Here is a 14,801-nt window from a genome sequence, read left to right as displayed (position 1 = left end):
CCAGGAACTTTACATCTCTAGCATGTCCTGATGTTACATTTACCCAGTCAATATTGGGGTAATTGAAATCTAAAAGAGTCACGAAGCAAAACCTTGCACATCAGCAAGTACTCAAAGACAATGGTGCAGGTACAAATCTTCAGTTCCATCAGTTTTTGAAATAAGTTGATATTTATTAAGTTTAGATAGTGTAACTGGCAACTCCACAGATAACACAGCATTCATTTATCAGAGTCCCCCGACACGGTTCTGTGTTTCGCGGTGGCTGCATTGGGAGGGATCAGAGGTTTCAAACAATTCTGTGAACAAGAAGTACATATGTAGTGGAACATAAAACAAAGAGGCTACTATTCTAAAAACATTCGTGTAAGTACATACCTTTCATACCTGTCATGGTATAATCTCTCATTATTATTGCACTGACAAATTGGTTACAGGGCCAGTGCTAGCTTTTTTGCTGCCCAGTGCGAAAAATCACTGTGCTGCCAGTGTCTGTCCCGGGCCTATCAAATAAAGCCCAACTCCATCCTGCAATCTATATTTTTAAAAACTGACAAGCCCCCCCCCCCCCCTCCGCCCAGAACCCATGGATAAGGAAGTGTATTAGGTACCGTAGGCAAACCTTACAGCCTTGCACACACACCACCACCTACACACACACACACACACACACACACACACACACACACACATACACTCCTACAACCTTTACAGACACATACAATTAAATTATACATTTATAATAAATTTTACATGAAAATAACATTCAAGAATACAGTCTTCTGAGGTAAAAATATAACTTACAACATGCATATTATATTTGTATGCATTCTTGTGGTGCCAACCAGAAAAACCTGCAAAAAAGGCATTTGGAGCTCCTATGGAATTAGACTTTTTGTAATGCGTATTGGATGTGAGCTTGGTCCTCGGAAAGTCATAAACAAACAGAATTACCTTTACAATATAGTAAACCTCCAAAATCAAAACAACCTTAACAACCTTATCTATGAAAAGGCAACACCACACATATTACACCAGGCCCTAGAACACCAATAAAAGTGCTTATTAGGAAGCCATGCTGCTATAGATCCCTACACAGAAATTACATGCTAGCAAAATACCTCATCTCGGTCACATATACAGAATACAGAGAGACCCTGACCAAATACAGAATAAAGTGATCAGAAAATATAAACAGAAACGTGCTGAGAAAAACTGAACTGGATCCCACAACAAGCCAGCCTCTATATGCAGAGCAAAATGGAAAAATAGAAACATTGCCATTCTTCATAAAACATTAAATAAAATCAAGAAATATAAAACATTAATCATAAAAATACAAATAATATTTCAAATCAGTTAATAAATAGAATATCAAAAATTTCCTAAACACCAAAAAAAAGATTTCAAAAATGATGAACCTAAAAGCCAACTAAAAAATGTTCTATACTTCCCCCACAAAAAATAAATATTTCAAAAGAGCAGAATCATCAAATTACAACCAATAACTAAAACTAATAAGGATTTAAAAATCTGTTCTCCATATCGTGGATTGGAGGAGGTAGGGCCGCACAGATTTTATCTTCTCTCTCACACACATGCACAATAACACAATCATTTTCTCACGCACTCCCTCTATCATATACAGGCTGCCTCTTCCTCACCCTCACAGATACATTAAGGGGTAGATTTTAAAAGGAGCGCACGCATGTCCATGTACACGCGGTTCCCGGCGCACGCACATGGATGCACTAATTTTATAACATTCACATGCTGGCGCACGCAAGTTATAAAATCCATTGGCCGCATGCATGTGCAGGTGGTGCGCGTGGGGGGGGTGGTGAAATTTTTAGTAAATTACGCGCGGTGACGCAATTTGGCCTTCCCCAGTTCCCTCCCGGTCCACTCCAATCTCCAATTAAGGAGGGAACTTCTCTACCACCCTGCCTAACCTTCTTTCTCTTTCCTCTCTCCACCCCAACCCCTAACCCCTACCTAGCTACCAGAAAATTTGTTATTTTTCTACTTACTGCTCCGCCCGAGCAGAAGTAGTTTTTGCGCGGAGGCCAGCTACCGGCACATGCTTACACAGGACAGCGGCTAATGGCCGGCTGTCCAGGCTGGCCTCCATCTCGCACCACTCCGCCCCTCCCCGCTCTGACAATACCCCTCGGCCCGCCAATTTTTCAGGGTCTAGCACTTGTGCACATATTGGGACTTATGCATGTGGCCGGGCCCTTTTGAAAATGCGTACAGTGCACATAGGGCCCAGCCTCGTGTGTAAGTCCTGATTTTTATGTGCACAGCCCTTTAAAAATTTGCCCTTATATGTGTGTGTGTGTGCCTGTGAGATCTTATATGTGACGCATAGGCTCTCTCAGACACAAAGCACACACAGACACACAAGTTGTCACATAGACACATTCACAGGCACACTGGTTCTCACACAGACACACACAGAAGTTCTCACACACACACACACACACACACATAGGCTCTTACACAGACACAGATACACACACAGGCTCTCACTCAGATACACACACATAAGATCTCACACAGACACACACACATGCAAACACAGGCACTCACTCATTCACACATACATACAAGCTCACACATTTCATAGTCTCCTGTTATCTTTGGGCCATGGCGGGATGAGCTCCACCATGGCCTGAGGGTGACCTGCTATCTTCAGGCCGTATAGCCCACCAATCTTCCTGTCTGGGGGGGAGGGTGCGGAAGCTATGCGCAGGTGGGCATGCACTTACAAAACCAATGTTGAGGCTTTTAATTGTGAGTAATCTACTTGAAGTGAAAATGTTAAAACTGCAGGTAAAGCAAATGTAATTATCTGCTGTGAAGGAGTCAGAGTTTGAAGAATTTCAATATTCACATCTTTACTCCTTGAAACTAAAAAAAAAAAAAAAAAAAAAAGAAGCAAAACAAAAATGCTGTCTTATTTTGAAAAAAGAGGAGAAATTGAAGACTTCCACATATACATGCATAGAATCTGTTGACTTCCATAATCTAAAATTAAACCGAAACCATGTGTACATTTCCTGAGGATTGCTTACAATATTGGTACCATCAAAAATATTTTGCCTGATCCAGAAAGATGAGATGCATGCACAGCAACCTCAGCAACCTCAAAAAAAGAAGTGACCACACCATGAAAAACACATACTGCTTTTCCTATGAACAGCAGCAGTGGACTTCATCATATTTATGGTATATAGCTTGTCCAAATTTCCATTTTTAGTGACGGTTTCAACAGAGCAAAAAAAAAAACTCCTTTACCTTGAAAATACAAATCCTTACCAGCATGCAGTGAGAGTCTACCACAACCCTACCAAGTTGATGCCCCTTATCACTGCAATATAATTTGTACCTTGATATATCACTGTCCTATTGGTTATCCTCCTTCCACCAGGTCTCAGAGATGCCAATTATGTCTATCTCACCACTCACTGCTATACACTCTAACTCTCCCTTCTTACTTCTTAGACTTCTGGTATTGGCATACAGACATTTCAAAGTATCCCCAATATGTAAAAGGGGCTCCAGGGGTGATCCAGGTAACTATAGACTGGTGAGCCTGACTTCAGTGCTGAGAAAAATAATGGAAACCATTCTAAAGATCAAAATCACAGAGCATATAGAAACACATGGTTTAATGGAACACAGTCAGCATGGATTTACCCAAGGAAGATTGTCACAAATCTGCTTCATTTTTTTGAAGGGGTTAATAAAAATGTGGATAAAGGTGAACCAGTAGATGCAGTGTACTTGGATTTTCAGAAGGCATTTGACAAAGGCCCTCATGAGAAGCTTCTAAGAAAACTAAAAAGTCATGGGATAGGAGGGAATTTCCTTTCATGGATTACAAACTGGTTAAAAGACAGAAAACAGAGAGTAGGATTAAATGGTCAATTTTCACAGTGGAAAAATGTTAACAGTGGATCTGTACCTGGACCGGTGCTTTTCAATATATTTATAAATGATCTGGAAAGGAATATGACAAGTGAGGTAATCAAGGGGGTCATTTTCCAAGGAGTTACCGCAGGAGATAATTCCGCTAACAGCCATTAACACGATTGCAAATTTTAATTTTGTATTCAGGGGGTGGAGTTGGGGCAGAGCATATGTCAAGTGGGAAAGAGTTATCATGTGCTGTGAAACAGCTGCAGTGTTAGCACAGCCAATAGCTACAACTCTTTCATTTGTGGTACATTGTGTGCTAGAGGCCAGTAAAGGTTTATTGTGGTTCATGATGTTTGTGAACAGCCTGTTTCAATGAGAGAGAGAGAGCCTTGCTGTAGTGTCTACTCCCTAGACAGGTATTTGTATCCTTATGGGAGGCCCACCTAGTAACTCGAGGTGGGGATTAGGTATGAGTGTAGGGGGTTGGGGGCCACTTTCACATTCAACATGAGACGTACAAACAGAACAGTGGTCTCTTGTGAAGATTTGCTGGCCTTCGGAGTGAGAAAACTCACTCCAAGATGAGATTTGGGCAATGTTCTCTCAACCTAGCTTGTTGTTGCCCAGGTAGAGTGTCCATCAAGCTAGGTTGAGAGAACATTGCCCAAATCTCATCTTGGAGTGAGTTTCCTCACTCCGAAGGTCATCAAATCTTCACAAGAGACCACTGTTCTGTTCGTACGTCTCATGTTGAATGTGAAAGTGGCCCCCAACCCCCTACACTCATACCTAATCCCCACCTCGAGTTACTAGGTGGGCCTACCATAGGGATACAAATACCTGTCTAGGGAGTAGACATGATAGCAAGTCTCTCTCTCTCTCTCTCTCTCTCTCTCTCTCTCTCTCTCTCTCTCTCTCTCTCTCTCTCTCTCTCTCTCTCTCTCTCTCTCTCTCTCTCTCTCTCTCTCTCTCTCCATTGTAAACTGCAATGATTCTTTGGTTGTTTTATTGTACATCACGGCACATGAAGTTTCCCTGCTGCACGAAAAAAGCCTCATTTGCATGTGAAATGCCCCTTCATGCGATATTGGAAAATGAGGCCCCAAATTTGCAGATGATACAAAATTATATAGGGAAAAATAACCCATGCTGCAGTTACACGTTAGAAACATAGAAATGACCGCAGAAGAAGACCAAACAGTCCATCCAGTCTGCCCAGCAAGCTTCACACATTTTTTCTCTCATACTTATCTGTTTCTCTTAGCTCTTGGTTCTATTTCCCTTCCACCCCCACCATTAATGTAGATAGAAACATAGAAATGTTGGGTTCCATATTAGAAGCTACCAAGGTCGGTGCAAGGGTATTAGACGCCCTAGGCAAACCTTACAGTCTGGCACCCTCTTCCCCCACCTCCCCATAGAAAATTTTAAATTATGCATTTATAACAGATTTTACATGAAAAATGACATTCTGAGGTAAAAATAATATACACATTGTTGTGATAGCTACAGGCACTGTTGTGATGCCAACAAGAAAACTTTGCACCTTGGAATTCTTATGGCATCACACCTTTTGTATCATGTTTCGAGTTGTCATGGTCCTCCTGTGTCAACACAGTACTATCTGCCAACACTCAAACAGTAACAACCCTACCTATGAAAAGGAACACCACAAATATTACACCAGAATCTAAAATAACAATAGTACACCTCCTATCAGGAAAAAAAGAATAGGCCAAGCTACTACAGATCCCTACAGTGAAACCACATGCTAAAAGAATGCTTCATCTCAGTCTTTGCATGCAGAACACAAACTCTCACCAAATACAGAATAAATCCACTTAAAGTATAAATAGAAATGTGCAGACAAAAACTGAACTGTAAAATGCAACACGCCAGACTCTGATATGGTATAATAATAGAAAAACAAAAATTTCATCATTCCTCATGAAACAAACCATAAAATCAAGAATTATAAATCATTAATCACAATAGTAAAATCATACTAATAAAATTATTTAAAAACAGCTGATGAATAGAATATCTAATAATTAAAGACTCATGCAAAGTTAGAAAGCTTTCCCAAACACCAATAAAATATTTCAAAATAGCAAACACATAAACTCCACCCAATAATTAAAAATAAGGATAAAAAATCTCCCACACGCCATACCTGGGAACTTCTGATTTTCAGTCTGAGCTTGTCAATGATTAATGGGAGGAGGCACTGCAATATAAAGCCTTTCTCCTCTCTCTGACATATACACGCTCCAACACAGGCATACTCGCTTACTCACACATATTCATACTCACACTCACTCTTCCCCCCCCCCACATGTTCTCTCACATACACACATATGCTCTCTCTTCCATATGCTCTCACATACACATACACTTGATCTCTCTCTCCTACATGCTCATACACATACACACACACACGTTCTCTCTCCCCCTCATGCTCTCTCAAACACAAATGCTCTCTCTCCTCCACAGGCTCTCATCCCATACACTCGCTCTTCCTTACATGCTCTCTCTCTCAAACGGATACTCTTTTTTCGTCCACATGGTCTCTCTCCCCATATGCCCACATATACACATGCACTCATTGGAGAAAGTTCTTTTTCACTCAACACACAAGGAATTTTTTGCCAGAGGATGTGGTTAGGGCAGTTAGTGTAGCTGGGTGTAAAAAAGGTTTGGATAAGTTCTTGGAGGAGAAGTCTATTAACTGCCATTAATCAAGTTGGCTTAAGGAATGGCCTCTGTTATTACTGGCATTAGTAGCATGGGATCCACTTAAAGTTTTGGGTACTTGTCAGGTACTTGGTTTGGCCACTGTTGGAAACAGGATGCTGGGCTTGATGGTTTGACCCAGTATGGCAACTTCTTATGTTCTTATGTTCATGAAAACGATTTATTCATAGAAACTTTCCTCGCATAAATTATTTTTTATGCAGAGAAAACATGATTTCTACACATAAAGCATGTTTTCTGTGCATAAATTATGTTTCCAAGCAATCTATACATCTCTTGTATGCACATTTTTGTATTTTCATGCTTTTTTAAAATTCCTGATGAATTAGTATACCATTAGCTTATTGCAGTGGAAGTTAAACATTTTTCTAGCATGTGTGTTTAGAAACTGTGCACTGAATATCAGAGCAGAGGTCTAATGCACAGCTTATTACATCAGCCACACAGATATTAAACTTACATGAAAGTAATGAGCAGGTATGGTTTTGGATCTTGACACTCCATGAAGATCAGTAGCTTCAAATCGGATAAAGCGTATATTCTCTCTGTCAATCTGTTGCTTAATATGTTCAATATGAGAAACCACATGAAGTGACTTTTGAATTCCAATGTTGCTTGGATTCCTGTCTCTGCTGCTCCCTACAAAATAATGAGTTGATTTCTTTAAAGGCACACTCACAGAAAGTCCTTCATTCTTATTGCTCACAAGAATTGATGGGCAAAATATGGCTAAAATTTGATTTATCAAACAAAGAGCCCAATATTCAGTAAGCAGGTTAGAGAAATAGTTATCCGGCTAAAGTTAGCTGGATATACTCGCCTAAAGTTAGCTAGCTAATAAATAAAGCCTAATTGCTTATGTATCAAAATAATTGGTCATATATTTTGAAGATATCCGGTTAAGGAGGAAGTTATCCAGCCGCACAAGCTAGATAACATAGCTTGATATAGTTCAAAATTAGCTAAGTTTGCCAGATAAGCAAACCCCTTCCAGAAAAGCCCCCAGAAGACTATAATTTAGCTGCAGAGGTGATATCACTCCCTGTCATCCAACTCTCCCCCTCTCCCAAGATTGGACAACAGGTGCAAAAGATCTAAGGCACAGTCCCGTCCCGTCCCGTCCCCCCCCCCCCCCCCCTAGTTTCCTGAGGCAGCTCAGGGGTAGATTCAGTGGAAACGTCTATGGGAAAAAAGTTTAGTAAATCGTATCCTTACTGTGGTAATTCTTAATGGGAAAATAACACGCATAACTTCGCAAATTCACTCTAGTTTCATACTTTTCCTCCTCTGACTTACTGACGCCCCTGAGAACGCCGCCTCTAAATGTGGGTACAAGAACATGCAGTGTGCAACAATGCATACACTACCAGCTGTATTGAGGCAGGGCAATTTTCAGACACCCAATGTATGCTCATGAAATCACTATTTCCCAAAACAAATGGCTCTGAAAATGGTCCTCCCTGTGGAAAAAAGGCAGAATATCTCCATCTCCTTTAATGGGGCAATTTCAAATGTCTGTGAGGTAGTTACAAAGTCTGCAGATAATTTTGCCCACAGGTTCTGCATCATTTCTTGAGGAGAAAGTACAAGCAATACTTTCCCTTTGCATCTTGTCCAAGGAAGAAATTATCTATAGAGATTTGCATCTTCTTTTTTTTTTTAAGGTACTTTTTCCCTTCAAAACAACATGCACAGTTCTGAAAAGTCAAATTTCCATACATTGTTGCCTCCCCGAGTCTAACCCTTCCCTCAGGAATGCCTGGGCACAATGCAGATAAATGTTCATGCATTATTGAACACCATTGCATGGAGGGTGAACACTTTTCTAAAAGCCCTTTTACCAAGATAAAACCGCCAGAGCCACAGCCAGGCAATTATGGTGCCCATGGCCAAGTGAAAAACTATGCCCTCGCCCATTATACAGCACAGAACACCACAAGTTGGGAAACTCTGTTAAACGTTTGTACAGTAATGCCCAAGGTCGGTGCAAGGATATTAAGCGCCCTAGGCAAAACTGACAACCTAGCACCCCTTCCACACCCTTTGCGTGGCAACGCAATAGAGCCTCCCCCAGTTCGCTCCAATTAAGGAGCGGACTGGGAGGGAACTTCCCTACCCCCCTCCCCCCCCTCCCCCCCCAGCCTAACCTTCCTTCCCTTTCCCCTTTCCCCTCTCCACCCCAACCCCTACACCTTACCTAACTGTAAGAATTTTTTTATTTTTTTACTTACTGCTCTGTCGAAGTAGAAGCAACTTGCACACGTCGGCCAGCTGCCGGCGCGCAGTTCCCCGGATCAGTGGCTAATGGCCGCTGTCCCGGCTGGCCTCTGTCCTGCCCCGTCCCACCCAGACCCCGCCCCCGGCCTGCCCCTTTTGCAGGGCCCAGCACTTGTGCGCATTTTGGCAGTTACGCGCGGGGCCGGGCCTTTTTGAAAATGCGCACAGCATGCGCAGGGACCGGCCCTGCGTGTAACTGCCGGTATTTGCGCGCATGGCCATTTTAAAATCCAGCCTTTAATATTTATGTGCAAACTGCAGATAAGTAAACAAAGGTTTTCTGCTGCACAGTGACTCAGGTTTCCTAGGATATCATTTATGTTGTTAAAGTAAAGCCAATGGAGCTCCTGGAGATAGGAGAGGAGAGGAGATAGAGAGGGATGAGAAGTACTGCAAGAGACAAACCCAGGTAAGATAGGCTTGGTTGTTATTAATTAACAAATTTTATTTGCATTTTTTCTGCAGAGATGTAACTAAGCAGAGTGGCTGTTGTAAAATGTACTACAGGAATATTTAACTAATATTAAGTCTATGAAACATTCATAAAAGATCCCTTGATCTGGGGCCAGGGCAGTTTAAGAAGACATTGGGCTTCCCATTCTGAGAAGGGTGTGGCTTCATCGTGGGGCAGTTTGGTGGGCTCTGTTTTTCTTGTTTCAAGTGAGTTCCTTTATTCTTCCTTTTAGGAATTTTCTCAGGAGCAATGTTCCCCAAAAGGTAAATATTAAAAATATTTTCAGAGTTTAATGTATTTAACTTATTTCAGATCCTTAACTTTCATCTTTTTCTCCTTTTTATTTTCTTACAAGTTGTACCCTGAATGTAATGTATCAAATACGAATATCTTGTTTTAAATACCAAGTTTTCATGTGAGTAAAGAACTGGGCACACATAAAATAGCTCACATGTCCTTCATCTTCAGTGCCAACAACATAGTCCCGCTAGATGTCCTCTGATGAGATGTATCTTTCTTATTTGATTTCTTGTTTCATGCACCCCATTCTCTTGCTCTCACCGTCAACTGCCCCTCCAGTCTCTCTTTCTCTTTCTCTCTCTCTCTCTCACCAGTCACCCCTCCAACCGGTCTCACTCATCTGTCACTCTCTCATCAGTTACCCCCTCACACCAGTCTCTCTCCCTCTCACCCTCTCTCACTAATCCCTTCTCTCTCTCACCAGTCACACCAACTCCAATCTCTCTCTCGCTCACCAGTCACCCCTCCAACCGGTCTCACTCATCTTTCACCCCACACACTAGTCACTCTCTCACCAGTTATCCCCTCACACCAGTCTCTCTCCCTCTCACCAGTCACTCTTCACACCAGTCTCTCACTCTCTCCCCAGTCACCCCCCAAAGATAGTGTGATACTCCTTCTAATATTCAATCAATGGCAGCAAATCATACACCAAGAAAATGAAATATTCAGTGCTGACTACCTGTCTGCCCAGTACCACAAGTGTACCACTTCTTCACTATCTGGTGTAAGTAGAAGGAGTGTTGCACTTAAATTTATAATTTAGAAATGAGAACAGGCAAGGTGTAATATGTAGTTGTATACCCCCATCACCAGATATTAATATAAATTGGAGCACTCACTGAGGTTAGTGGGCCACTGGTCAGAGGGCAGAGACACAAGACGAAGGACAAACAAAAACCTATAATATTAAATAAAATCACACACTAATGGGATACAGTAAGACTTTTGTCAGATTAATGACATAGCACTGCAATAGTTAGTTTAAGACCAAACTGCTACTAATTTGCACAGTACAGAGCCTATGTACTAATGCCCTAACTTGCAGGCCTAGTGCCTCCCGAGATTGACACTAAGTAAATCATATCAATCACCAATTATTAATACAATAATGATTAATTTGAAATCTCATAAGTTAAAGGCTGGAGGGGGGGGTCCAGTTTCCCTGCCCCCATTAACATGGAGGTGGCAGGGGCAGTAGATGATTTTACCTTTGCCAAGCGAGTGGAAGCAGGGATACTGCACCTCACGAATCATTGCAGCATTTGTAATCATCTTTTAAATGCTGCTCAGTTATTGGTCACTGAGGGCAGCGCAGGATTTTTTCCAGGAATCTTGGGCTTCGGCGATCAGCGCGGTGGAGGCAGGCAGTCGGTGGCAGTCTTTTTTTCTTCCTCTTGTTTCCTTGTTTTCAGATGGTACAGTCATGTTTGTTGGTGATGGGCCGATCAAAAAAAGACAGAGAGCCAGCTGAGCCAAACGGTCCTGCTCCCCCGGTGTGGTCCTCAACCGGTCAGCCCCAGCAAACCAAGAGGAAGTGCGGCGTCCAGAGCTGCCGGCTGTCGTCTGTGTGGTGTCGCCCGCCTTGCAGTCAGTGTCAGGCTTTCAGCCCATGAGGTATCCAGTTACAGTGGGCTTGCCAGTATGGTGAGTTTGGGGTTTTCTGGAGGGGCTTGCGAGGGATCCTCTTTTTTTGTGTGGGGAGTTGGGCAAGAGCGGCCCTGAGTCTCCTGAGGTAGCGTTCCCTTTGGTTTCTGTAACAGGCTGATTCAGTAAAAACGCGGGAGAGCGGACGAACGCCCGCTCTCCCGGCGTGCGCACCGGCCACTCGCCAGTGCGCACGATACAGTATGCAAATGAGGTGGTGCGGTAGAATCGGGCAAAAGGAGGCGCTAAGGACACTAGCGCGTCCATAGCATCTCCTTTTAGCCCGGAGTAGCGGCTGTCAGCGGGTTTAACAGCCGACGCTCAATTTTGCCGGCGTCGGTTCTCGAGCCCTCTGACAGCCACGGGCTCAGAAACCAGACACCGGCAAAATTGAGCATCCGGTTTTCAGCCCGACAGCCGAGGGCCGAATTCAAATTTTTTTTTTTAACTTTTTTTATTCTTCGGGACCTCCGACTTAATATCGCCATGATATTAAGTCGGAGGGTGCACAGAAAAGCAGTTTTTACTGCTTTTCTGTGCACTTTCCCAGTGCCGGCAGAAACTAGCACCTACCTTTGGGTAGACGCTAATTTCTGAAAGTAAAATGTGCGGCTTGGCTGCACATTTTACTTACTGTATCCCGCGCGCATACCTAATAGGGCCATCAACATGCATTTGCATGTTGAGGGCGCTATTAGGTGCCGCGGGTTGGACATGTGTTTTCCTCCTCTTACTGAATAAGGGGTAAGGGAAAACGCGCGTCCAAGAGCAGGCTAATAGTGTGCTCCGTCAGAGCGCACTGTACTGTTTCGGCCTGTAAGTGAGGTGTGCCTCAACGGCAGCTCCAGCAGTGTTGAGTGGGAGAAGGTAGAGGAGGAATTTTCCCTCCATGTGCCTCGTGGCGATTGGCTCCTCAGAGTTTCGCTCCAGCTCCCAGAGGGGCCCTGGGGATTGGGGCTGTGCCTCTCCCTGCTACCATTGGTGTTGACTCTCCTTCTGTGGGTGGCTGGGCTGTGGATGATTTGGTGGGCCATACTGTAGCTCCCGACCTTGGTCCTAGTGGCCTTCCTCCGTCAGAGGTCCTCGTGGTTCCTCCGCCTCAGGCCCAGGTAAGGGTGTGATTAGAGGCAGGAAGAGCAAATGTAAGGCTCCTCATGTAAAACCCAGGGGGGGCAAGTTGGTCCCCTATGTTAAGGGTTATATTCAATTTTTGGGCCGGAGCATTAAAAAGGTAGGGCCCCCTCAGACCTGTGTTTGGACATCAGCAGTTATTCCCCTAGGTCCATTGGTCCTGATTGGTCTGCCATGGGTAGACACGTGGGTCATCTTAGGGGGCAGGGTATACAGGGGGGGGAGAGTTACCCAGTGGTTAGGGTGTTTACCATCCTTATCTTTCTGTCAGGGTGGGTAGTTGGCAGTTCCCCCTTGATTGCCAATATTTCCCCGAAAGTGGTTTCCGGTGGGCTCATGGGTGGGCAGCAGTATGCCTTGGGGTAGTACTGGGAGGGGATTTTGGGGTTGTGGAGGGTTTGGTGGCTGGCTGACTGGGTACGGGAGTGAGTAGATGGGTTGGCCAGCGTTTGGGGGGCAGTGGGGTTCAGCTCCTCGGGGGGGGGGAGGCAGGTGGTCGAGATCCCTTGATCTGGGGCCAGGGCAGTTTAAGAAGACATTGGGCTTCCTATTCTGAGAAGGGTGTGGCTTCATCATGGGGCAGTTTGGTGGGCTCTGTTTTTCTTGCTTCAAGTGCAAATGGGGGGCACACAGCCAGGGACATCGCAGCACGAGGCTTGGTGAGCGCAGGAGTCATGGGGGAGAGAGTGCAGCAGAATCAAAGGGGAAACCAGCTGTCAGGTGCTGAGGAAGTTGCTTCAGGCACCAGCAGGGGTCAACCAAGGTCAAGTGAGTTAGGTTCAGTTTCCAGAGAGGATACTAAAGGCAATGCGAAGAAGAGAATGAGGTCTTGGTGACCTAGTTATTCCTCTTCCTCTTCATCTTCTTCTTCACCTTCTTCGGGGTCCCCTGCCCTGAGGCACGAGATTAGGCAGGGATTGGCCCTAGACAGGACATGGAACACCCTGCATTGACATCTTTAGCAGAATTATGAGAAGGGGTACCAAGAAAGTTGAGGAGGAAGATTAGGAAGTGAAGATATATGGATATTTTCAAATTATTATAGGGTAGAAGAGGAGTTAAGAAGGGAAAAAAGAAGGGCAAAAAGAAAAGTAAAGAAGATGTCTAGGAATATCATGAACTGGGTTAGGTGCTTTCTTTGTTTAGCCAGTGTGATGAGGTATTTCGACCATCCCAGTATGGCTCTTTATTATCTTATGCTGACAGTATCATTGGAGTGTTTAGGGATTACGAGGGGTGGGTGTGGCTTAATTATGATGAGCAGTTCTAGGACAAAATAGCAGGGAATCATTTCATGTCATGGGGTACACAGGACATTCATTTGTAGCTCACACAAATGACTTACAAAGGGTCAGAGGGTGCAGGCAAGGGTTCAGGTAGTGGGAGCAGGGGATCCAAGGGGGTATAACTTAGGGTTCAGTGAGCGGGGGGGGGGGGATGGTGAGTTCCTTTCGTGGGTCTGGTAGCATTAACAAACCCAGTGTCTTTGTTAAATCGCAAGGGGGGGGGGGCGTCAGATGTTTGCTGGTGGTTCAACAAGTACTCGTGCCTCTTCCCCAACTGTAAATTTCATCATGCTTGCTCTTCATGCGGAGGAAGCCACCCGGCTTTCAAGTGTAGTCAGGGTCATGCAGCAGGTGCAGATAGGGGTGGAAAAAGGTGAGGTTTTAGCCCAGAGGGCAAAGTCAACTGTTGCTTTACAAGCTATGAGGGTTTGACTATCAATGTATCCCAATAGAAATGCGGCCATTTGCTGGAGGAGGGTTTTGGGAAAGGCTTTCGAATTCCTTACGTGGGTCCAGGCTTTGGGGGGTGGGTGAGGAATGCCAGGTCTGCAGATCATTTTACTGTGGTTATATGGGATAAATTTCAGGATGAATTGGATTTTGGACTTATGGCAGGGCCTTTCCTGTGTCCTCCTTCTGAGTGCATGCATTTGTCTCCATTGGTGGTAATACCCAAAAAGGTGGAAGGCAAATATAGATTAATTTTGAATTTGTCCTATTCGCTGGGTTCTTCAATAAATGATTTCATTCCAAAGGGTGAGTGTTCGATACAGTATGCTTCGTTGACGGGGTGGTAGGGGCGTGTTGATGATGAAGACTGACATTAAAGTGGCTTTTCAGTTGTTACCTATTCATCCTGCAAGTTTTCATCTGTTGGGCCTTCTATTGGGGCTCAGTACTTTGTGGACCATTGTTTGCCTATGGTTGTGCGGTGTCCTGTGCATTTTTCAAAACCTTCAGTATGTTTGTGCAGTGGGTCATGATCCAGTCCACGGGTAGTGACAGCATATTGCACTACCTAGATGATT

At 44.1% G+C, this 14,801-nt stretch overlaps 1 protein-coding gene across 1 annotated transcript in view; it reads right to left on the bottom strand.

Moving 5' to 3' along the window:
- Positions 1-14,801, bottom strand: part of LGSN (lengsin, lens protein with glutamine synthetase domain) — a 214,840-nt gene that overhangs the window by 12,202 nt on the left and 187,837 nt on the right. The window contains exon 7 of the mRNA XM_029596867.1: positions 7,139-7,317. Coding sequence (XP_029452727.1) covers positions 7,139-7,317 — 179 coding nt within the window. The remainder of the gene's footprint in view (positions 1-7,138; positions 7,318-14,801) is intronic.

Source organism: Rhinatrema bivittatum, chromosome 3 (assembly GCF_901001135.1).
Source record: "Rhinatrema bivittatum chromosome 3, aRhiBiv1.1, whole genome shotgun sequence".
In the NCBI taxonomy this organism is placed as follows: domain Eukaryota; kingdom Metazoa; phylum Chordata; class Amphibia; order Gymnophiona; family Rhinatrematidae; genus Rhinatrema; species Rhinatrema bivittatum.
The sequence above is the reverse complement of the archived record's forward strand: the minus strand, read 5'-3'. Positions and strand labels throughout refer to the sequence as shown.